A 24,196-nucleotide genomic window follows, 5' to 3' on the forward strand; every position below is an offset into this window, starting at 1 on the left:
TGCTTCATGTGTGGTATGGGAAGAAGCACCTCGTCCTCTCTCTCCTTCCAGGGGTCAGACACTGCTGGTGCTTCACATGGGTGGTCCCCTGACATCAGCAGGTGTGGTTGCTGTCCTGCATGCCAAGGAAGCCTCCTGGAAGACTCAGCAGGATCCTCACCCTGTAGCACAGGACCTGGGAGGAAGCTGATGCCCCATCTCGTGGTTCCCCCCTGCAGATGTGGCTGTGCTGTATGCACGGCTCTGTGGGTGCTGACAAAAGGTATCCTTGTGCTTTGGGAGTCAAGAAAGTTGTGAAGTCAGCAGCTTGCCTGAGCAGTCCATAAAATCTCATTTTGGAATATGTAAAAGCCCAAGAGTGGCTGTATGTGTCAAATGAAAGGTCTTGCCTGCCCACTTCCCATCTCTGACAGTGGTCAAAAAGAGATCTAACAGCAGGGTAAGTACAGAGGGTACTTCTCCAGAATGTTCTCCCAAGCCCCAGCAATTCATGTGCTTCCTGGCAAAGGTTGTGTTGGACCATTGCCAAAGGAATGCCATTCCTGGAGTGTGGCTGACTGCACTCCTCTTCTGTGAGGAAATTCTGCAACTACTGCTGATGGCAAATGAGGCAACATGTTCCAAAACAGAAGGCCACCTTTAGGGAAGCCCTAAAACCCTGGGTTTGCAAAGGGGAGGAAATCCCTGTGTACTAGGAGCACTGCTTCTCAACTGATTCACCCCAAAGTGCACCGCATCAAGCTCCCTGACAGACTTCAAAGCTCTTAAGAGACTGCTCTCACAATGGCACAGGTGGAGATGCTCTTCTGAACACCGTGTTTTGGTTAACCAGGTAAACAGGTGCTTTCAGACACTGCTGCTGTAGAAGTGATTGTAATCTCAAAGCATTACAGCCTGCTGATTGCCTTTCCCATTGATGAAAATGTAGAGACTTTGGCAAAGAGGCAAGAGCTTTGGCCTGGATGGAACTATTATTGATGAAAGTATTGCAGCTCCATCCCTGGCATCAAAACTCACTTTTAACTCAGAGATGCCATTGAGAATGTTCTCGTCAGACACGGGGGACTGCGTTACGGCCAGCTGGTTTGATGTTCGCTGGCAGTCCGACAGGAGCTGGCCTCCCCTGGCAGGGCAGGCATTGCAGAGGTGAGCAGGGGGAGAGCGCGGCCGCCCGCGGGAACGGGAACAGGAACGGGAAGGGGAACGGGAACGGGGCCGGGGTTTCCCGGCGAGGCTCCGGGAGGAAGCAGAGCAGGTGCGGTGCCCGCGGGGGGAACCCGCTCCGTGGGCGCCCGGCTCGGAGAAAGTCTCCGCGCATCCCCGGGCCGGGCCGGGGGCGGAGGGCCGGGCCTCGCCGTGCCGGCGGGGAACCCCGCCCGGGGCAGGAGGCGAGGACAGGGCTGCGGGAGGCGGTGCCGGCCAGCTGCCGGCGAGGGTGAGGTGAGGCGGCAGGTGAGGGCCGAGCGATGCAGGCGGGCGGCGAGGGAGGCGCTGCCCTCGGGGCAGTGCGGGGGACCCTGCGGACCCCCCGGCCTCTCCCCCCATCCGCCTTTCTCCGTTTCTCCGCCGCCCCGAGGCTGAGCGGAGCCGAGGGCGCACGCTTCAGGAGGGTGGCGATCCGCAGGAAATCCAGCGCCGCTCCCGGTGCCGGCGGAGCAGCGCCCGGCAGCACGGCCGCAGGTAACCCCGCAGGTAACCCCGCAGGTCATTCCCCCGGTAACCCCCGGTAACAGCACAGGTAACCCCCGGTAAACCCCGGTAATCCCGCAGGTAACAGCACAGGTAACCCCCGGTAAGGCCCGGTAATCCCGCAGGTAACAGCACAGGTAACCCCCGGTAAACCCCGGTAATCCCGCAGGTAACAGCACAGGTAACCCCCGGTAAGGCCCGGTAATCCCGCAGCGCTGCCGGGACAGCGGCGCTGTGGCCGCGGCTGGGGCGGGCTGGCTCCCGAGCAGAAGGCGCTGCTCAGCTGCCGGAGCCGGGACAGGTTCTCCGGGGGAACTCCGGCCGTGCGGGGCTTGGGGTGCTGCTCGCAGGGGCTGAACTCGGGGGTTTATGGGGAGAAACCCCTCAGCGCCCTCGGAGCGCCTACCTTCAGCCCGAATGTACTCAAGCTGTACTTTTTATTCATCTCCGTGTTTGTTACGTTGTTATGTGTTAGAATGTTATATGGTTTTATATCTAAGACTTTTGTGCTAGTAGTTCTTAGGACGGCAGGACAGCCATGTTCCCCCTCTCACAGATCGTGTCACCTGCCCCTCCCCAGTGCCTCTCTCTTTCCCCCTTCAGCAGCAACCTGTGCTAGACTTGTTTGACACGTTACACTTCAGAAGGCAGCTGCATAATGTTGAAAGGGACAGTCAGACTCTGGCAGGTTACCTGTGTTACCTTGGCCACCCTGAAGAAGTACAGTCATAAAATCTGGACTTCAGAAGGTTGTCCTTTATCAGCAAGTGAATGCACATGCCCACGTTTCCAGGTCTGAGCTGTGTGGTGTGACAGCAAGTGCGATGTGCTGTGTGTGCAATGTGCTGTCCTCATGCTTGTGGTGCCACGGCACCTTGGTTTTATGGGGGTGAAATAAAGCTTGAAATCTCTGCCATATGGTTGTTATGATGTTGGGAATTATGACACGTCAAATACTTAGGACGGGGTATTTTGCTTTGGGAAAGTCCATGACTTCCTGAGCAAAAGCCCTGCTTAATTTAACAATGAGAACACACAGAGAAGAACAGACGGTCACAATGATGTTCACAGGATCCTTTCTTTTAGATTTAATGTGTAGCGACTTTGGATTTGCTCATGAAACCACAATATTTTATTGGTGGTGGGATGTTTTTTCCCCCCAAGGCTTTGTGTTTGTTTGCATTGGGAAAGAGGAATTGGTAATTGTGTTTGCAGCATGTAGACTTGGATTTTTAATCTCCTCAAACAGAGGTATACTTAAAACCAGGACTCTGTGTTTCCTGTCAGTTTGTAATTTAGTTTGTTTAGTCTTCTGCAGTTGCTCTCTGTTACCTTAGACTCCTGGGTAGTGTATTTATACTCATCTACAATCTATTTATTGCCACTCTTTTCATCTGTGCTCACACCAGCTCCACCAGGTGACTTATTTACTGGACATTTGTGCAAGATGCAGCCTTTCAGTGTGACCACTCTTGCTGGCTTTTGGGTTGCAGGAAGGTTGTGAGGTCCACGACAGAAGCAATATCCTCCTAGTCAAATATGCCTGCTCTGCAATAACCAAAGTCACAGTAGATTCTTGTATTGTGACTTCTAAGTATGATAACCTCACAAATTAACATAAGGAAATGAATTCCAAATATGTGGGAAATAAAAGGGAGATTTTGTGATGATTTCTCTATATAAGTGCATATAAAGCCTCTCTTTTTTTTCCCATTCATAATCCAATTCTCCTGGAAGATGAGATGAAGAAACCTTCTGAACACGACTTCTATTCTCAGAGTGGAACTTTGGCTCCCTGTCTGCTCTTCCTGTTGCAGAAGCTGCTGGAGCAGTGTTCCAGCATCCTATAAACCCAGGTCAGCTTTGTAGCTTCCCTCTCTGTAGTCAGAATGTGACTGCACTTGCTTCTGTGGCTGACAAAAGCTCACCAGACTGCCTAGATTCTGCAATAAAAATTAATTCACAGTTGCAACACAAAGCTAGATGTGTTCTTTCTTCTATTAAAAAAAAAGAAAGGCAGGTGTTTAGGCTTCTCTGGCTTATAAAATACTAACTGGATATGAAAAAGGTTTTAAAATGCAGTACTCTGCCTGTGACCTGCTTGAAAATCTTACAGGAAAGGAGTTAGTGTAGCCCATCTCCAATGCTTGTCTCTGCCAAATGTTGTGCAATATGAGAGTTACTGACATTACTGCCTGGGGGACAGTACTCAGGGAATTGTCTCAGATCTGTATCTGGAAAGGAACTCGAGAAAGTAAATCTGTTTTATGAGCTGTAAATGCATTTGAAACAATTCTGGATAATGCATATGGGAAGCATATCAGAACTCTTCTCAAACTAGTAAATTGTGCGTTAATTAGTGCAAAGACATAATAAAGACTATTGTTAATTCCTGTGCACTCAATAGTTGCCTCACAGCTTTTGACCCTGGGCTGGTGAAGGAGGGAATGTTGCAACTTTATGTGCTGGGAGGCAGAAGACCAAGGAGTGTTTCCATTCTTCTTGTTGCTCAAAAACATTTCTGATGCTGAGATGAGCTACTGAAGTTTTCTCTTACAGCATCAGCCTTCTGTTGTGCACTGCAATCAAAGTTTCTGATAAGTAACAGAAAAATCTTTCTGCTCTTCCACATTCTACAGCCCAAATTCACCTTCATTGTCATGTGCAAAGTGGCAATTTATATTTTATTAACCCGTGAGTCTGAAAAAGCTTGGTGTGTTTACCTGCCTACAGACAAAGCAAAATTTATCTCTCATTAGAAGCTGACTTTTAAAAGTTTAGACAAAAGAGTACTTCAGAGATAGTAGAGATAGACAAAAGAATCTTCAGAGATACTTTGAAATGGATGGAAAATGTCAAACCTGGTATCTGGAGAGGGTTTAGAGAAGGGTGTTGTGTGGGGTAATGCGATTAACAATCTGTTTTTGAAGAGAATAACTGTTGTGGACTTGGTGTCTTTTTTCCCCTGCTAAATTAGAATTCAGAGTTTGTGCGACTTGAGTGAATCTTTACTTCCAATGTGTTAACTCAAAATTAGCTCCCTCCTGGAGACAGGTCTAGGCCACAGCTTGCTTGGTCAGCACTTTGAGAAGCCAAGAGCTCTGCCAGGTGTGAATGTGGCACCACTTCCATTCCACTGAGGATCCAGCTGCCCTTGGAGCTTCTACCCCCACTTAGCCGACTTAATTAAGGCATGAAGCCACCACTCAGAGCACAGGGACACAGTAACTCACTCTCACAGCAAGAAATAGCTTGCTCCTGTCATCAGCACAGTCCCCTCTGGCCTCACTGCACATAAACTAGATTAACTTCTGTGGCATTCAACTCTCGCACCGCTTCCCCGGCTTTGTGCGCTGGAGTGCAGATTTTCACCCTCTCTGCAAAGTTTTCCTCTGACCACCGACTTCTAAATGTCCATCTGCTGGCACGGTGCTGTCTGTTGGCAGTCTCAGACATTGCAGATGCCTCGTGGGGAGCTGAGGTAATTTGAATTCAGGACAGCGTTCACTGCAGCAAGGTGTCTTCTAACACTGACAGGGAAAAAAATAGTTCCCCGCTGCTGCTGTTGTATCTCTGCTTGTAAACGGGTATGAAACGATGGGATTATGTTCAAGAAACTCCAATAATCTTTTGGGTTTCCACCTTGCAGTAGGAGATAACTAAATGAGACTCTAATAGCATGCTGCTCCAGTCTTTGAAAAATGTCTTTGTTGTTTATTTTTTAAATGCTAGAAGGACAACTGTGGCCTGACTGACAGCTTCTCTTTGTTTTTTACCTTTGAAAATACATGAACACTGGGTTTTTATTCTTCTTGTTCCTGGCTTTGCATAACCCGCTGCATTTTGTTGACCGGTCTACAGTGATTGAAAATTTGCTATACAGTGTGTTCAGGAAAGACCTATGCAATCATTAGGGCAAATCTTAGCAGAGATTTGCATCTCTAGGTGCATTAGAGACCACTGACAAAGAAAAATAGCTGCTTTACAAGCCTTCCTGGGGATTGGAGCCTTTCTGAGGTTTTGCTAAAGTTGAGCTTTATCAAGGAGTGTTGATACTTTAAAATGCTGAGAGAGGAAGGTGAATATAAGGAAACTGCTTTCAAATATTTCTCTTCCTTCAAAAATGAGGGGAAGTAAAGCAGAACAAATTGCTTTATGCAGAACTTGCATGAAAATACGTTTTCCTCTCATTAGAGAGTTTCCTGTTTCTGTGGGCCAAATTAATCACCGCTGCCCCTTATTGAAGCAAACGTGGGGAAGTGCCAAGAAATGGAACTTTGCTTTTACCATTTCTCCCCCCACTTCTCATCCAACATTCAGGATCAAAAAAATCCCCTCAAAGCCAGTAAATGTAGTGTTCAGTTCATACAGTATCCAGACATGTCTGTACGTCCTTTGGGTTAGCTTGATGGTTTCATTTAACTCTTGTGTGACAATGTCTACTTTACCCCATAATTCTTGTTGGCCTTATAATATTGACTTCCTGGTGATCTGGATGTTGATTTCCTGAAATAAATTAAAATTTGTATTCATTGATGGCCTTTTAAGTGACAGTACACAAAAGATTTCAAAGGAGAGTTGCAATTTGACATGGGTTTGCTGGAAACTGTCCACTCCTTGCTCTAGAGGCTTAATTTAAATATAGCCTGGGAGGCCAAAATCACTTTGGCTCTGGTGAGTACCATTGCTGAAATGCTTCTAGGCATTGCTGAAACTGGGAAAGTAATAATTTGCACAGTACAAACAAAATTAGTTTGTTGTACAGAATCATAGAGCTGGTTTCTTTTGTAGACACATTAATGAATGTGGTTGGGAGATCTCCAGATTGGAAAGAGGAGCTTGTTCAAGGAATGTGTTACATTTGGGTAACAAGTAAAATCAAATATTGACCAAGGAAGCTGTTAATGAATAAAAAAAACAAAACAAATAATAATTGTGATTTGCCTTTGACAAGTATTTTGTTCCTTTTTCTGTCAGGACCCATAATGCTTAAAACTGCAGTTATCAGACTTTCCCCCCACTGCTGAAGTCCCAATAAGGGACTATCTCATCTCCCAGCATTCCAGTCAAAATCCTGTTCATAACTGGGCAGTACTTGGCACTGTTTGTGTCTTGGGTTCAGTGAGATCTATGATATAGCTCTCCAGCTGCAGTGTTTTGCACTGCTGTGTCTTAAAGCAGTGTTATGCATTTGATATATAAGTTGTCTTCCCAGGATGGGGGGGTTTGTCAGAGGAAAAGGAAAAATAAGAAGCAAGGAGTTATTTTAAAATGAGACACTTGTGGGCTTTTTCCTCTAGTTCTCTTAATATTGGATAGACTTTCTTCAAAAAAATTCTGTCAATTCAATATTTTAATCAAATTACTGACTGTGAATTTTGTACCTGGAACTCTATTTCTGTGAGGCTTTCTATTCCAGAATGGGATACTATGTATAGTAACTGTCCTGAATATAAGGTGATCCAGGATGAATATTTACAATTAGATGATCAGAATGATCCTTTTCATCTTGTTAAATCTGTGAATAAACTTTGCCTCCAGCTGTTGATGGTCAAAACATTTTAATCAAATGCCTGGCAGTGGACAGCTCGATATATTCAGGCCATTGTCAACAAACTCCTGTACTCGTGACAAAGGGACAGAGAACTCTGCTTAGGGAGAGCATCCCCAGAGCACCAGGTTGTGTAAATAACCCGAGCACAAAGGAGGAAATGGAAAGAGGCATTTTTAGTGGTTTCTTCAGCTAGATGCCTTGGAAATAGCATTTTAACAGAGATAAGCCTTTAGCAGAAGAAAAGACTTTTGAAGTAAATGTAGGGAAGGGAGGATGTGGTTCTGTTGAAATGTTGGCAAGCCATGTAGAAGTCAGCTGTGGTTCCAGGGTGCAGATACACAGCAGTAAAGTGATATCAGAACGTATGGAGAACTGAGTAAAAGCAGGAGAGAAGGAAAATTACTGCTACAGTAGCCTGCAAATCTAGACATGTAAAGAAATGTATTTCTAATGAGTTTCAGAGCAATTTGACACCTCTGATTGCACTGAAACTCAGTAAAATGGAGCATAAAATGTGTTAAAATTAGAGGGAGAATACACTGAGTGGAAGGTAGGACAGAGCAATGAAATAGCATTCATAGCATTCATTATAAGTATTGATGCTAAGTATGTCAGATGTTAATGTGAAACAAGTTAAGTAGCCTGGAAAGAAGGAAAAATGTGGTGGCACTGTAGTGTGACATATGCAATTCTGTGATCTATTAATGACTTCTGAACAAATGCCTTGCAGCACAGGCAATAATGTAGCTTGGAGGTGTAGCCTTCCCCTCACTCTCAGCCAGATGCTGGTGTGGCCAGAATTAGATGAGGCTAGGAGAGAAACAATGATCAACAGTGATTAAAAATCACTGCCTGGTTCAGTAGCTGAGTTTCTTCTGGCCCTTTCAAGGGTTTGGCTTTTTATTAGCTGAGTGTGTGATGTTTCCGTGCCGGGCTCTTGGCTCTGCTGGTCACCGCCGGGGACTTTGTGGTGCTTGAGAAGCAGAAGTCAACTGAGAAGTTTCCAACTGCATCTTCTGTTTCTGTGAAGCACGAGAGGCCTCAGCCTGCAAAACTTGAGAGCAGATCCCCCTGCCCATTCCTGGTGGCTTCTCAAGGTAGAAGATGTAGGGATAGAGCGCAGAGCTCCCTGGCACTGCCTCTGCTTCTGGCTGAGCACCCTGACCTGGCCACTTGCTGCTCCTTGTGGGGACTGCCCAGTCTTTGAGCTCCAGCTAGAAAGCTGGGCTAGGGTGACTTTATTTATTTACTTAAGGCTTCATCTTCCTGGTGGGCTGAGACATTTGGCTGCTTAAGCTCAGGAGCCTGTCATATGCCACACAACTCTCTTGAACGCTGTAGTATTGCTGGCTCACAGGAGAGAAGGCTCCTAGTTTCTCTTCTACCATGGGACAGGTATTCTAAATCACACATCAAAGTCAGTGTCTACAGCAGACTTAAAATCTCCAAGCTCCATAAATTCCCTGAACTGTAAAATTGTAAAAGCAAATATTATTTGAAGGCATGTTGCTTTTGAAGTATTTTGTATCACAAGGGCTTAATGACAACTTGTTGCAATGAGTTATTTAAATCTTTTTCCTCTTTGCCATCTCTTGCCACCATTCACTGTCTTGTGATACTTCACTTCCTTAATTGAATACCAGTATATATGCATTATTTATATTGCATATAATAAATGCAATCTATTATTGCAGTATATTACTGTATACTGTAATATACGGTAGCTGAGTTAGGAAATTAAACTTACTGGGTAAGTAAGTCTCTCTTCAGAATTGGTGAATTAAGAATCAAAGCAAAGTCACTGGTACAGAAAAAGTCAATTGTTTTTGACAGAATTGAAGTTTTTCTCAGTTTTATGCAATTATACTGCTATCAGCCTTTTCTTCAACTGGCTCTTGCCAAAACATCCCTGTCTTAATACAAACATACTGTACATACCTTTTTATTAGGTCTGGCACTAACTCTCCTTATTAAGTGGTTGCATTTCACCTCTGGGGGTAGAATCCTTTTGTACTTCAATTATTCTCCTATGGATTAGCAGATCTAGAGCATTCAAGAAAGTTATGTGGGATGAGACACCTGGGGATGGCTTTCAAAAGCCTGAAAAATCTTCATTCTTATAAGAGGCCTTTCATTTCTTTAAAAAAAAAAGCTTCGAAATTATTGTGCAAAGTGTGGTTCTAGTAAAGACTTTGCAAAACATCTGATTTTTATGATATGTACAATGAAATCAGAATTGCTATCAGTGCATAAAATTATTCAGCATTTGCGTTTTGGCTTATTTTTATTCTAAATATAGAGCAGTGTGAATTTTATTAAGATGTACTTTAAACTTGAGAGCAAGTTGCATCAATTTACTGCTAAAAACCATTGTCCATTTTAGAAAGCAGAGTGGTTGTAGTGCAGCAGCTTAACTTGACCAGGTTCTGGTAATCTGAGCTGTGTTGCTCTGTAATTACCTCTGTGTGCTCTTGAGTTATGTGTGATAATGCAGTAAAGCAGTGTTCCTCATGAGTTATTAATCTCTAACTGATCCAGGGGACAAACAGGCTCACCAGACCTGCAGGTGAAGGGCACTCCTTCAGCCTGACAAGGTAGGTGAGGCAGCAGGGGGTGATTGCCTTGGCTTTTGTGTTTGTGGAGGGTATGGTGGGGTTGTTGCATTTGTCCAAACCCAAAAGGTGGGTTGTGCACATGATTTTTTTACATCTTTCCCTGTCCTGCACAGGGGGTGTCTTTAGAACAACATTCCTGGCATCCAGTCAAGGGTGAGAGAAATGCCCAACTGCTGTGGATAGCCAGCAGGAGATCTGGCTTGTGCTGGTGAGGGCTGCCCTTGGTCTTCAGCATAGAGAATTGCCTCTTCAGCTGTTCAATTCATTTATTTTCTGTGTGAGGACTGCTTGTGCATGGCATATACGAAAAGCTTTTTGTTTATAGAAATGAGAACAATATTAACATTGTGTGTGTTAATAAGGAATTTAAAGGAACTTCAAAACCCAAGCGAGTTACCTCTTCAAAGGATTTTCGTGGAGTTTAAACAAACAAGTGTCCATTCATCATAACTGTGGGGAATTATTGCTTCCTGGTTTTAACAACTCTTACCTTTTAGCACCATTATGGTTGCTTTTCCCAGGTGGCCAATGCCAACTGAACAGTTCACTAGTTTTTTATGGGATTTTTTTGGGGGCTGTTGTCACCAATTGCAGTTGAGCTGCTGGAGAAAAGTAGGCTTACCATTTTAAAACCTGACTAATACCAGGGTGTTGTAATGTGGTGTGCATCATGTACCTTATCCCTGTGAATATTGTGCCTTCTTTGCTAGGTCCCAAATGCCACTTAGGTCTTGTATGGGGCTGCATCCTGATTAAAAATGAATCTTAACTGAGTTTTGTGCCTCATGTAGCTTACAGAAAATGTTGACATAGCACAGTGGTAGGTTCTATATGAAAAAGAGATCAAGTAGTTTCACCATGCATGTCTTATGACTTGTTGATTTAAAGGCTTACATCATTTAGAAAACAGGAATATTTTAGGGGTGTTGCATGCATCTCAAACTCTCACATTACTTTTTTCCCCCCCAGGGCTAAACAGTGTTGTTTAAAGGCATGTGCCAAGCCCTTCAGTGATTGCATGTGTTTTGCTGGCGTCAAGGCATCTGTGACCAGCAACATGTGGATCTGAATGATTTGAAATAACATACAGTTTGTGACAGTGGTGAGCAGGATTCTGCTACAGGAGACATCAGAAAGCCTTCACAGTCTTCTAAAACTACTTTAATTCAGATATTTCAGACTCTTATTCTCTAAAAACTCATAATTTTCACTATGGTTTTCTTAGAAAATATTAATGTAGTCCTTTCAAATAACAAAGAGGTTTTAAATCTGACACAGGGAAAATGACTGGTGTCTGGAAGCCTGGGTTGGTACTGCTGCTGAAGTACCTTCAGTGGGAAACAGCTCCAGGGCACAACAGTTTATAGCTATTTTCCAGTTCATTTGTTTAGGTGTGATATTAGGAATACTCAAATATGGGGAAGTTACAGAATCCAAACTCTCACTTGCAGACTCTGGAGCCAAAACTCCAGTTACGTGGCTCGGACCCACAAAGTGTCACAAGTGCTCCTTTGCAGCACCAGCTTTTCCAATTGTTCCCTTTTGCCTAGAGGTGGAGGTAGGTGATAGATCAGGGAAAAAAACTACAGAATTCTGTGTCAGAGTGGTTTTTTGGAGAGAGTTTTCTGCAGGAAAAAGAATTCCTTTCAATCTGCTGCCTTGTGGTGTACAGTGCTATTGCTCACACTGTTACTGGCTTAATAGGAAAAAAAAAAAAATTAAAAAATCTTTCCTTCCTCTCACTGCAGGGAAGGAGATTAGAGACCTGAGCAGAAGTAGATGAATTGTTCTCTGTGGACACCATGAGAGTGCATAAATTTAGTAATCACCATTTTCCACATGCTCAGCTCTGCTGGGCTCTGCTTGTTTGTATAAAGTACTTGTGGAAGAAATGAACCACTCCTGTTTCCCACATGCTCATCCTCAGGTAGCTCTTTGTGCCCCTGTACCACCCCAAAACTGTAGCTTGGGATGGACACGGAGGAATTTCTCCAAGTACTTTTCCTCCTTCAGAAGTCAAACAAAGTAGCTGCTTGCTGTCAAATGTTAGCTTCAGTTTCAGGAAGGAAAAATGCTTTTTAAATACGAGAAGTGAGAATATATTATCCTTCCTGAGACTGACAAGGACTATATGCTTATTATAGTCAGTGAGCTGACAGGCAGCACTAAATGTGGGTAAGGCTAACAGGGCTGGAAACTGAAATACACAGAGCTGGGGGATCTTAAGTCCTGCAGTTGGATATTTTATTTTTTTTTAAATTTTTTTTTGCTGTGTGTGGAAGAGCAGGTCGTTTGAAGTTGAAATACAATATTTGCTGTGGCACAGGCTATAGAAGCAGAATCAGCTTTCTGATAAGGAGTTTTTTTCAGGTATAGTACACAAGAGATTAGAAAAGCAGGAGCTACTCAGTAACTAAGGAGAGGACTGCATGGTGCTGTTCCTATTCCTAAGGATTTTTATTTTTATTTTTTTTTCTTTATTTTTTTTTTTGGTGCATGGGTGTACACTGAAAGAAGGGAGGAAAATTCTGATAATTAGTAAGCATGTTAAACTCTAAATGAGAACTTCTGAGTTGCATTACAGCAGCTGCTAACAAGCCACATAAAACTAGATAATAAAACTCTGGTCATGAAGAGGGTTAGGGTTAGGGAACCCTAACCCTAAGAAAGAACCTCCATTTTTCTCATAAGCCCTTGAATGACACATGTTCAAATACAGAACCAAATTTTGCATGGAATGCATGCTTCTCCCCCAGTCTTTTTTTTTTTTTCCATATGTGGATGTTATAAGATTGAACAATCTGCAGTTTAAATTATGATTGTGTAATTAATTACTTGGTGAGCATGGAAAATCAACTCTTTTTTCTGCTTATTAACTTGTTGGGTGTGGGATTTGGGGTTGTGGGGTGGGGTTTTTTTTTTATTTGTTATTCTTAAATACTATTCTGTTCCCTAATTAGGACTTAGCAGATACATTTAGGAATATGCAGGCAAAATAACTTTCTAAAAAGATGCATGTTTGTGTACTTACTGATTAGTGGATTGTGGGGAATGACTGCACATCTTCTCTGAGTCATTTATTTGATATTAAAAAGGAATTCTTTCTATTAATTCTAATTCATATGTATGAATTAAAAAAATAAGAGCACACCTGTATTTTATAGATCCTCAGAGATTAAAAGGGAGGTAACCTTAACAACATTATATCTATGGTAAGAATCTGAGTTTTGAAATCTGAAGAAGAATTTTATTTTACTTCTGTTAAGGTAATTTTAATATAAAGTTAATAAGGTAATTTATATTTAATAACTTCATTTTACTTCAGTATCTTTCAAAACATTACCCGTGTTGGTTTACACACAGAATTGTGCCCTGTGTTGAAAATGTGAAAATTCTGTCCTAGTACATGATACCTATTTAAACTTAAGATATGAGCAGCTGCATATTGCTCTTTATTGACAAATATCAATAAAACAACATGTAGGCAAGTCTTGACAGATGAATATTTCACTCCACGTTTGTATACAGACTTAAGTAGGGCTCAAAACAGGCAGGCAAAGTAAATGCAGTAATTTGTTTTCCACATTGTAATTGAATTTAAAACCTTATTTCCCTCATGGCAATTCACTGAATTCTCCACCAACCTTTGCTAAAAAAAGCACAATAAATTGCTTCTGTGCTGGAAGCAGGAGGGGAAGGCTGCAGCATGTTCACCACAGCAGCCATGGACATGCAGCAGTGGGGATGGCAGGATTTAGAGGCTGGATTATCAAAGCTCTCCATCCTGCTGGATGCCTTGGGCCATGGCAGTGGTGTGCTCTGGCAGCAGGGGCTGCTGCTGGATCTCCATCTGGCTGTGGCTCTGCAAAGCTGGTCTGGTTTTCCTTGCTGGACTGGCAATTACAGGCTCAGGCTACAGACAGAGCTGTGATTTAACAGTGTTTAGGGGTATAAACTCCTTAGAGGTTTTGAGCTGTTCCTATCCAGGGAAAAAAAGGCAAACTGATAACAGCCTTAGGTATATATGGTTTCCTCTATCTTCTTTTCTATGTATCTTCAGATAGAGCTTCTCAGTCCAGCACAGTTTTTAACAAAACAACAAGCTGACTTACATGGAAGAGAATTTAATACACAAGCTGATAGTGATAGGACAAGGGGAGAAGTTTTAAAAGGATTAGATGTTAGGGACACATTTTTTTATTCATAGGGTGGTGAGGCACTGGCACAGGTTGCCTGGAGCCAGTTTGGTTGGGGCTCTGAGCAGCCTGGTCTAGTAGAAGTTGTACCTGCCCATGGTGAAGGGCTGGAATTAAATAATCTTTAAGGTCCCTCCCAACCCAAACCATTCTATGATTTTATGGATGCTCATACACTGAACTTTTTTGAACTCTTTGAAAGTCTTGAGTATTTGCCTATAGCCAGTAAATCAAGTTTAGTTTCTCTAAGGTTTAGTTTAACTGTGAAATGTTTGCAAATATGCTGTCCCTGATAGGGCTGTAATTCAATAGAAATGGTTGTGCTGAGTAAATCTGCCATGTGGTATGAAAGGTGAGGGGATTTCTGACCTGTCTGCTGCCTATTTATATAAAATCAGACCTGGTCTCTTTTATGATCAGCTGAAAGAAATATGACTATGTAGAACATAGGGCTTTTTTTCCCCACAGTCTTCATTCAAAGGTCTCTCTTTTACAGATTAATCAGTGATTAACTGTAAAATGGTTACAATTAGCAATAGCTCACCATGATAGTTTTCCATCCTTATTTCAAAGTCTAGTATGAAAACAGCAATTTACGTGTGTATTTCTTTCTTTGAGAGTGGCTAATTGTGAGCTGGAGATCAATGATGAAAATTTGGAATTGAGGATAAATTGCCTATGGAAATGGATAAAGGTAAAATATCCTTAACCTTTTAGTGGTTTTGCTGTAATTCCTGCACTATGCTTTTCATATCTGCGGTGTGGTTGCTTATGCTGGGTAGTGAAACCTTTCTAAGACTCACTTTTGCTTTCTGCTTCCATGGCAATAGATGCTTTTAAAAAAAACCCAAAAAAACAAACAAACAAACAAAAAAAACCCCAAAGTAAGTGCAGATGTACTCATTTTCCCAGTGTCTGTGCAACTTGACACTTCACCTTCAGAGACTGTTCAAAGAGCTTGTTGAATGCCTCTCTGAATCCCTTAGTGACTCTGCTGATGGTTGGCAGAATTTGCCTCAGCAGCTTTCTTTCCTGTCTCTCCTCTTTGTGACTGAGCTGCATGATAGGAAATGACATACAAGTTATTTGCTGTAGTCCTTTGGACATGTGAAGCAGATGTACTTGTCAAGTGTGTTTCCATCTAAATAAAAACAAATGATTTCTAGGATTGTTTTATCAAATTCTAAGCCAAAACACTGGATCCTGTACTGTATCATGTCCCAAATTTAGTAAATTTTTGTACATTTTTATTTTATTTTCAAGCAGCCCTGTATAGCAAGTAATACAGTTTTGAATGGATTGAGGCTCTTTACAACATCTTTTTCCAAACCCATCATGTTTTCATTTGTAATGTTCTCATGTGTATATGTATTTTTCATCTCAGGAGCAAATCATAAGCCTTCAAAGGATTTGAAAGTATTTCCTTTGATAAAATATTTTTGACCTATTTATCTTAGTCTGTGTGATAAGTATAGTTTTACCTTCAGAATTGTCTGCAAAAGAAGGATCAGAATTCCATTTCCTTTCAAAAAGAGGAGGCAGCTACTATGTTTTATTTGATTGATATCTCAATCTTATTGGACAAATTATTATTAAAGCTTTGTATTGCTGTATAAACCAGTGGAAAGGACTGTGGAGCAGAAGATTGCAGGTGATGTTTCTGTATTTTTAGGTGTTTTTACACCACAGACTATTAGAGAAACAGGAACTACTTTTCAGATTATTGCTTTTGGTCTGCTCTGCTGATACTGAGATTGCTTTGAGAGCAGTGTTGTGAAGAGACATCCTTCAAAACACTGACCCAGTGTGAAATGAATGCAGGATGTTTCAGTGGCAGGACTATTCCAATACTGGTTTATACAAGCTCATTACTACACTTGCAAAACTAAGAAGCAACTGCTATAAGCTGAGCTTTCTTTGTGTCCTGGATCTCCAAAGCAAAATTACTTCTTCCTTCTACCAAATATCTGGAATAAAATGAAGTGTATTTATGACTGTCTAGTAAGTGTTTTCAATGTAGGCGCCTTGTTTTACAGATAAACCAGCAAGGATCAGGTATGGGTGACAAAAACCCCACTTTGTATTGGTGTCAGCTCACCCTTTCCTGCAGAAAGGATAGGGAATGCTCAGCAGGCAGTGATGGTGCTCTGCAGGGAATGATGAGTGCAGTTTAACAGCATATTCCTCTGGTAGCCACAGTACTGTGCTTTCCATTTGTCTGGGTAGAGTTTTACTGTTCACTGAAGCATCTGCTCTGTGGAGGAGGTTATGCATGCAGGGAAAACAGCAAGCATGAAGCTGAGGTGTTGTGAGCTTGTGTGGGGTCTTGCCATCTTTCTCTGCACCCACAGATAAGAATAAAGCTCTCGCTTTAAAAACATTTTCACATATTCATAAAATAACTGAAGAGTGCAATATTCTGGTGGAAAAAAACAACTCTCCCTCTCGTTTTGGCCTTGAAAACCACAAAAGGAAGTGAAAGAGACTGCGAGCCCTTCAGTGTATAGGTTGTGCAGTCACCTTGGGTGGTGGCTCTGAGGATACAGCACAAAGTCAGCCTGGTGGAAAAAGAATATCTTTTGACCTAAGGAGAAAATGTGTATCTCTAATTTCTTACCAAATGCTCACAGATGTCTTCACTGGTAAGTAAATAAATTCCTGTATGTAGACAAGAATCCTTCAGAAAAAACAGGGTAGGGTTTGGAGGTCATCATTTTCCATAGAGCTTCTTTCCTTAAGGCAAATACTTAATTCAGCAAATATTTAAGTGAAAAAGTAATCAGGGATTTGTTTACTGAGAAACACTGAAGGACAAAAAGAAAGGGGGGAGGAATAGAAAAGCAGTATTCTATTCTTCCAACAGTGTGATTCAGAATTAAATTCCTGCCTGCAGTTAATTGGGATTGATTGTCTTTTTCTAAATTATGCATAGGAAAAGCAGAGGTATTACTCAGTGGGGTTAGCCAGAGAATTGTGAGAACAAGTTGGAAGTTTTCCATTCTGCAGCCAGGATATTACATAAATATGTAACAACTAAATATCCTGTTTTTCTGAGGTATTGAGATTGAGCTCTTCTGAAAACCACTTCATTAATGTACGAGTCTGAATTTTGGATTTTATTTCTAACTTTAGACAAGTAAACCAACAGTATGTAATTTGGTGGATTAATATGTGTAAGTACATTTCTAGGTATTTTAACTATTTTCAGAAGCCCAGAAGTGCCTATGTATTAAAAAAAAGTGGTTTCTGCCCCTTTTCAGCATGTGAAATTGTCAGTAAAAGCTAAATGTAAGCTGAGCAAATGGCTTCTGTGGACAGCTGAGGTTTGTGCTGCAGTGAAAATGCAAGGTCTAGAATGCAGTAATTAGAGAGGCTAGTCAATACTTGTTAATGAAGGCAGTGCTTGTGATCTGTCTTTGAAGGGGGAGCAGAGCAGCGCTGCCCTTCCTGCAGTGCCTTATTGACCTGCTGCAGCAGCCTCTCTGCTCATCCATGGAATAATGGACATGCTTCCTTTAAGAGTAAATAACCTATTTTCCAAAAGTGCTGGAAAGAGTTAAAAAAAAATGAAATGGGACTGCAAGGTGTACGGGTACATAATGTGTGTCTGCAATTACAAGGGGTTTTGGTGGGATTTACAAGCTCCAATAGAAGCCTTTTAAGGACAATTTCTCTATTTTTTTAAATGGGACTTTCATTTTTGTTAATAGATCAGTCTAAAGGGTTTGTGCATAACTTGAATGAGGGAAATTTAGTCTGTGCACAAGTTACTGCTGTGAAAGGATAATAAATGAAATATGAGGTGTTTGGCAGACAAGCTTCAGAAATGTTTCAGTGATTTACTTCTCTGGGAAAGACTGCTGCCACGTAATTCCATTAGCTGTATGACATGGCTGTGTGGTGGCCAGGCGTGTCACTGCCCTTGAATTTCCATTTTGCCCACTCCTTTATTTGTGCTGTTCCCATGAACTGTTTTCCTGCCTGTTTCCCGGGGTGCCAGCTTCTCAGAGGTGATGAGAATAGCCAGCTTGTGGTGGTCTCTCCTATATTGTAGCTGTCAGAGCGAGTTTGTGAGGATCAAAGATGGAGAAAGGGGGCTCTGTTAGAAAATGAGTCTCTGCGTGGCATTTCTTTCAAGGCTGGTCTAAATCTGGCTCAAGATGAAGAACGTGTCACTGAGGTCTCCGCTATGCTATTTAGTTCCACAATTACAGAAGAAAGTACCAAAGATGGAGAGCTGCTCATTTTCCCATGAAAAGGGAAAACTACCACTTATTTCCTTTCAGAGCAAGGTAAATGAAAAGGGAGAACTTTTGGGAATTCTCCTGTGAAATGTTAGTACATTGCTTTAACAAATTTTGTTCATGTAGGTATGTTGCCACATGAAGGAAAAACAAGTACAATCCCCCCCCCCCCCCCCCCCAATTCTTCAATTTATCATGCTTTTTATGCTCATTAACATGATTTGGTAGTGATCAAGGCTGTTCTCAGAAGCTCTTACAGCACTCTATAAACATGCTGGGTGAGTTCCTGATATCTCACAGCACTCAGAGCTGCTTTGCATAAAGTAAAACATTCCTTCCTTCTGCTGACTCCTGGGCTCACAATGTTCATGGCTCCTGAATCTACCACTTGGAAGCCTGCACTGACCTCTATGAATCAACTTCTCCTTTAAAAATGCTTTAGTTATGGAAAATATTTTATTTCTCAATTAATATTGGGAACAATGAACACTTAATATCCTACTACTCTTGTAATGGAAAAGTCTTTTTGGAAGTGACTTCTATCAGAACTGCTTTAACTTGGGAGTTGCAGAATGATCAGTGACAGACCACTGGTGCTGGTGGTGGGTTTTAGATTGCCATCCTAATCCAATGGACATTTGAAACTTCTCTGCCATGGTGTTTGCAAGATGGCCACATAAATCTGAGTGGGATTTACTTGGTGGTATATTGAAACCACTTGTTGACCTCTGTTTAGCAATGGTTTTCTTTGCAGATGAGTTATGTACTGGTGTTCAGAGTCCTTTTCATTTTCTGCACTAAACTCCGTGTGGTGGGATCTAAATGTGGAGCCCACTTCAAATATCACTGCTGTGCTCAGAGATAGAGAGTTAAGTCTTCTGGCCAGAGCCCTAGGAAAGGCAGTGTCTTTTATAGTGGTACATCTGGGGAGAGTAAAAATGGCAGGAAGTCAAGCTCTTGAGTACACTGAACACCAGCAAAATTGAATGCTACTGTTCAGACTTACTTTTCCACTTGTTCTCTTTTCGGTAAATCTGCTCGCTGTACTTGAAGTGTAGATGGGGTCTTGTTTGGGAAAGCATAACCTCAAAGCACAAATCTTACATGACTAAAGAATTAACTATACTGGTCTATCTGTACTTTTTGACAGATGAAAAGCCTTATTTAGATGTTTCCTCTCTGCTGTCTTGCTGGAACCATGAAGTCCCTCTCTTTCAATGGAGCTGTGTGTGGTTTGAAGCAAGGAGGGAAGAAAACAATGCTTTAAACAAGACATTTGTGTCACTGTAGGAGTTCTGCAAACACAGAGTACAGAGCTGATATTCTGTGTATGAAATACCATTTTCATTTTAGAATTCATTTAGAATTCAATTTAGAATTTTCATTTTAGAAGAAAGTATATTAAAGTAATGTTGCTCATTTCAGTTCTGTAAATTTTACAGAAGCCAGGCTGGGGTGGGAGAGTGCAGTTCTGGTTTTGTAAATCCAAAATAACAAAGCACAGATGACTGCTGCACTTTCTGTTTCTACATGAAGTGTTTGTCACACGTTTGAAAAAAAACAACCTTCCCATCTTCCTAAGCTCCTTCTCGTATGTCTAAAGTAGCCAAGACAAACCAAGCCAACTACAGTCAGAGAACTGTAATTTACACCTGCTGGGGATATATGACAAGCTTGTCTGGGTTTTAGACTCACCATGGTTCGGTTTCCATAGTCAGCCTCTGCTGTTGCAGGGGAGGCTGATGTAGGAGGGCAGCTGGCTGCTCCTGTGCAGCTGATGTCTCGCAGGTTCTCCCAGAGACACCTTTTCTGCCAACTTCAGTCTGCTAAGGTGGTTCTGTCATGAGCTCCTTTTTACTCTTAATTCTGTTTTCCTTCTGATATCCTCCATGATCTGAGCTGGCCATACATGGCTTTCTGCAGGTACTTTCTGGCTCAAAAGTTTCTGTTCTCTCCTGGTCTCTTGGGACTCTTGGAAGTCCTTTTGAGATATCTGCCACAGTTCAAGAAGTCCTAGCCCTGTGCTCTTTTCTCTACTGCCTTGATATGTGATCTTCCTGTGAATTTTTGTCTTTAGGATCCTGACATTGCCTAGAAATAGCTCATGGAAATTATATATATATTTTTTTAATCAGACTGCACTATAACTGTAAGATCTGTGGAACATAAAGGCCGTGATACACAGCACTGTAACTGCAGTGAGAATCAAATTTAATGAAATACAGTCCTTATGTAGTGCAGGTTCCCACCAGATATCTCAGAGAATAGCTTGGGATTTTTTTCCTAAAACTTGTGTCCATTTTTAAACAAAAAATAAAAAAGTAAAAGAAAAAGCAAGTATTCCTCATCAGTACTTTATGTCTCTAAAATCAAGTCAAAATGAAACTGGTAAGAGTGGCAGCGTCTGGAATTAGGTTTATTTTTAAAACTTCTGTCTTTCTCTTGAATGTTATGTATTCTTATCTTCACACCTCTGGAAGATACAGTGAGTATCTGATAGACAATTGTAAACTTGATAAACTTCCTTTGCACTTTTATACATCTTGACACTTGAACTTTTAAATATCATTGTTGTATACGTATTAGTACAGCGGAAAGGGTAATTTTTCTCTCAAAAAATAATCTTTTGTTAAAAAGGTACTTTTTAACTGACTTCTGCAGTGTGAATGTTAATTTTATTATTATTATTTTTTAATTTCTCTTGAATGTAGTCAAGCCACTCTGTACCTATAGAAAGTATCTTTTGGTGTCCTATTCTGTCTTTAGTTTCTCTCTCCCCTGTGTCCTTTGATAAGACTTTTGAGGCTGAAGTAGGATATTGAGGTTCCTGTTTCATGGACCAGTTTGTTCCATAAATAGGACAGTAAATGGTTGTCTGGCTACTTTTTTATCTGAGAGTTTATACTGCCTTAGAGATTTATCTGTCACTGAAAGTAACATCCATGCTGATTGCTCTGAAGCAGCAGTGAAACACAATAACCATGATTGAATTGTTGCTGTCGGGATAATGGTGGAGGGGAATACTACAAAATAATGAGCTGCCAGGTTCCAGTATAATTTTGCCCTTTATTTAGTATAATGTTTGTGGTTTCCAGTGGCTCCTGCTTTTTGTTATGCTTCCTACATAGGTATTTAAACTTTTATAACAACACCAGATGATAGTAATCTAGTCTTTGGCAAATTATCACTTGCAGTGCAGAGTAGCTCCCCACACACATTGGGTGCTGCTCACCCTTGTTACTACAGAGGAACAAAATTGCATCTGCCTCCTCCCTCAAAAGTGGGAAATTTTAGGTCATTTGGTTGCTTCTGATTCAAGAGAAATGATAGCAGAATTTCTCCTAGAAATTTGTAATCTGGAATAAATGTTTCCTTGTTGTCTTGAGTGGCTAAAATAAATGTCAGCTGATTGTGGGGGTGCTAAAGGATGTGACACTGTGCTTATGGATCTGGGTTTCTTCCTGCACCTGTCTTTGCTATGCTTTTTCCAGCTGATATTCTATGTGATATGCTTGAGACCTAAGTGCAGATGTTATATAATGAATCACTTCTTTTGTTGGTTTGTGCACCTTTTCATCACTTCTTCCTTCCTAACCTGTTTGAGGGGGTTTCTCTTAAACTCTCAGAAATATCACAAAGGGGATTGGATCATCCTTCACGTCTCTTGATATCAGTGCTGTGCCATACAGACAGGTTTTTCTCTCAAAAAAAGAGTAATCTGGAAAAAGTAGTTTAGTTTAAAGCACACTGTTATATGAGGAAAACCTTGCTGCTTTTTTCTTTTTTTTTTTTTGTTTGTTTGTTTGGTTAGGTTTTTCACTAATTTGGCCCTTTTAAGTCCTAAAATACTTGTGAGCTTATCAGCAGTGCTTCTCTAAAATATCAACAAATAGTATTGCTGAGAGCCCTGTACATGAATAATCTTAAAATACCGAGAGAAATGTTATATCTGCTGTCTTCCCAGAAGCCCCGTGCATCACCCAGTAAAAATAGATTAGTGATGATATAGTAGTAGCAACATTCTCAGTCTAGAAGTTGCTCCCTTTGGAGTGGGATGTGCAGAACTAAATCCAGACAGGCACATGGGAGACTGGCAACCCTGTGGGTAGGGATGTGAGTGGGGAAAAAAGCAACATTGGTTGCATTTTTGGAATAGCTCTTTTGATGCCGAACCTGGGAAATCATGAGATGACTCTTAACAAAATTCCCGGGATCCTGGAAATTTGCTGTCTTCTCAGTGGAATTTTTCCATACAAGGTCAGTATTTAAACTCCCTAGTGGCATTTTTCAAATATACTTTTAGAACAGCTAACTCTTTAAACTTGGCAGAGACCAGCAGCTGCAGCCCTAAAATGATCCTTGGCAGCTGATTACCGCTTTCCCCAGCTGGCAAGTTTTCCTGTTGTTTTCCTCTTCCCTTTTGTGTCAGGCAGTTGGTGATATTTATTTGTCCTCTAATGGGAAAGCAGTTTCCTCCACCCTGCATTAGAACAAAGTCTGATTTTTATTTTGATCCCTGAGTCCTTTTTTTTTTTCCCCCTCACATGGGACAGCCTAAAACCACCATGGGTGCCGTCAAGAACTGCATGTTCATTTTTCTTGCCTTATAAATATCTGCACAACCTCAAGTAATTAATGATTGTTTCCTCCTCCTGTGTTCATAGTCAGGGGGATTATTAATGCTGGGGTTATGCACACAGAAGTCTGCACAGGGAATTGAGGAATATGTTGAGGAAAAAACTCATTGTAGAGACAAAGATTTTGAACTTAGATTTCTTGAAGCAATTCGGTAGCTTGCCATAGGAATTTTTTATGTTTCAAGTTATCCATGCAGGATATCATTGTAATTCCATCATTGTTTCCTGTTTGGATTACCATATTTCTCAAGTTTCTTCATTAATAGTTTTCTGTTTGTTTGTTTTTGGTTTTGTTTCTTTTCCTCTTTTCTTTCAAAGCATCTCTGTGACAAATGCAAATATCTCTAAATTGGTTTTGCACTTGAATGTGAGAAGGACACAGTGGTGACAGTGAATTTTCTTCTTTGAAAAGGAGTAATGTGTCCTAGTTTCTAATGGAGCTCATTTATCTCATAGAAGGTGAAGCCACCTTTCTGAATGGAAAGGTTTATTAAACTAACTTTACACATTTTCTGTGGTGTCTTCTTGATAATTTATGATCTCTTGTCTAAACTTAATCTCTCATCTAAACTCCATCTCTCTATTGCCCCAGAGTACTCCTGCAAGCTATAACTCCCCACCCTAAATAAACAGTGACAGATTTAATAGTAGGCTAAAAGTAAAAATTCTAGATGAGTGAAAAAGAGTCGAAATTGGGTTTTTTCCATGGTATGGACTGCATTGTTTGAAGGGATATTTTAGCAGCTGTTCTTATTGTTGGTTTCTAAATTCCCTGGGGTGCCATATGTGTCACCAGTTTGCATATGACTTTAGCTGAGGTCCAAGGTGGTGCTGCACTTCATCTATGGAAGTTATCTGCAAACTTTTTCTCTCTGAATAATGATAAATTGATATTGCTATTATTTTTTTTCCTTCTTTTTCCCTGCCTCTCTTGGAATAAAGGCCAAAGAACCCAAACCTAACATGTTACTCTGACATTTATTATATCCATTTATTTTTTATACAAATAGTTGTGCCATGCCTTCATACACCAAAAATGTAAACATTCTTTCCATTCTATGAAGTTACTGAACTCAAAAGCTCTTCAAAGGACCCTTGGGAAAGCAACCCACCAGAACAGATTGGCAAAGTTCTTCTTGTCTCTTTGTTTATGTTTTCTTTCTGTCATGTACACAAACAGTTCAGGACAGGGAAGAACTTAAAACACTTGAAATGTAGCAGATGGAGACAGATAATGACTAACAGTTACTGATGAGATTTT

The 24,196-nt window shown here is 41.3% G+C and overlaps 1 protein-coding gene across 3 annotated transcripts in view; it reads left to right on the forward strand.

The window, feature by feature from the left end:
* Window positions 1-1,468: 1,468 nt before the first annotated feature.
* The window catches only part of FGD4 (FYVE, RhoGEF and PH domain containing 4), a 100,312-nt gene continuing 77,584 nt past the window's right edge, over window positions 1,469-24,196 (forward strand). The window contains exon 1 of one of the 3 annotated variants that reach the window (XM_033514543.1): window positions 1,469-1,680. Coding sequence is in view for 1 of the 3 variants with exons in the window: in XM_015628989.3 (XP_015484475.1) it covers window positions 16,675-16,696 (22 nt within the window). In the remaining 2 variants the exon portion in view is untranslated. Of the gene's footprint in view, window positions 1,681-16,610; window positions 16,697-24,196 lie in introns of those variants that run through there. The other 2 variants (XM_015628988.3, XM_015628989.3) reach the window with 2 other exon arrangements.

This window comes from Parus major, chromosome 1A (genome assembly GCF_001522545.3).
Source record: "Parus major isolate Abel chromosome 1A, Parus_major1.1, whole genome shotgun sequence".
NCBI classification, from domain to species: Eukaryota; Metazoa; Chordata; class Aves; order Passeriformes; family Paridae; genus Parus; species Parus major.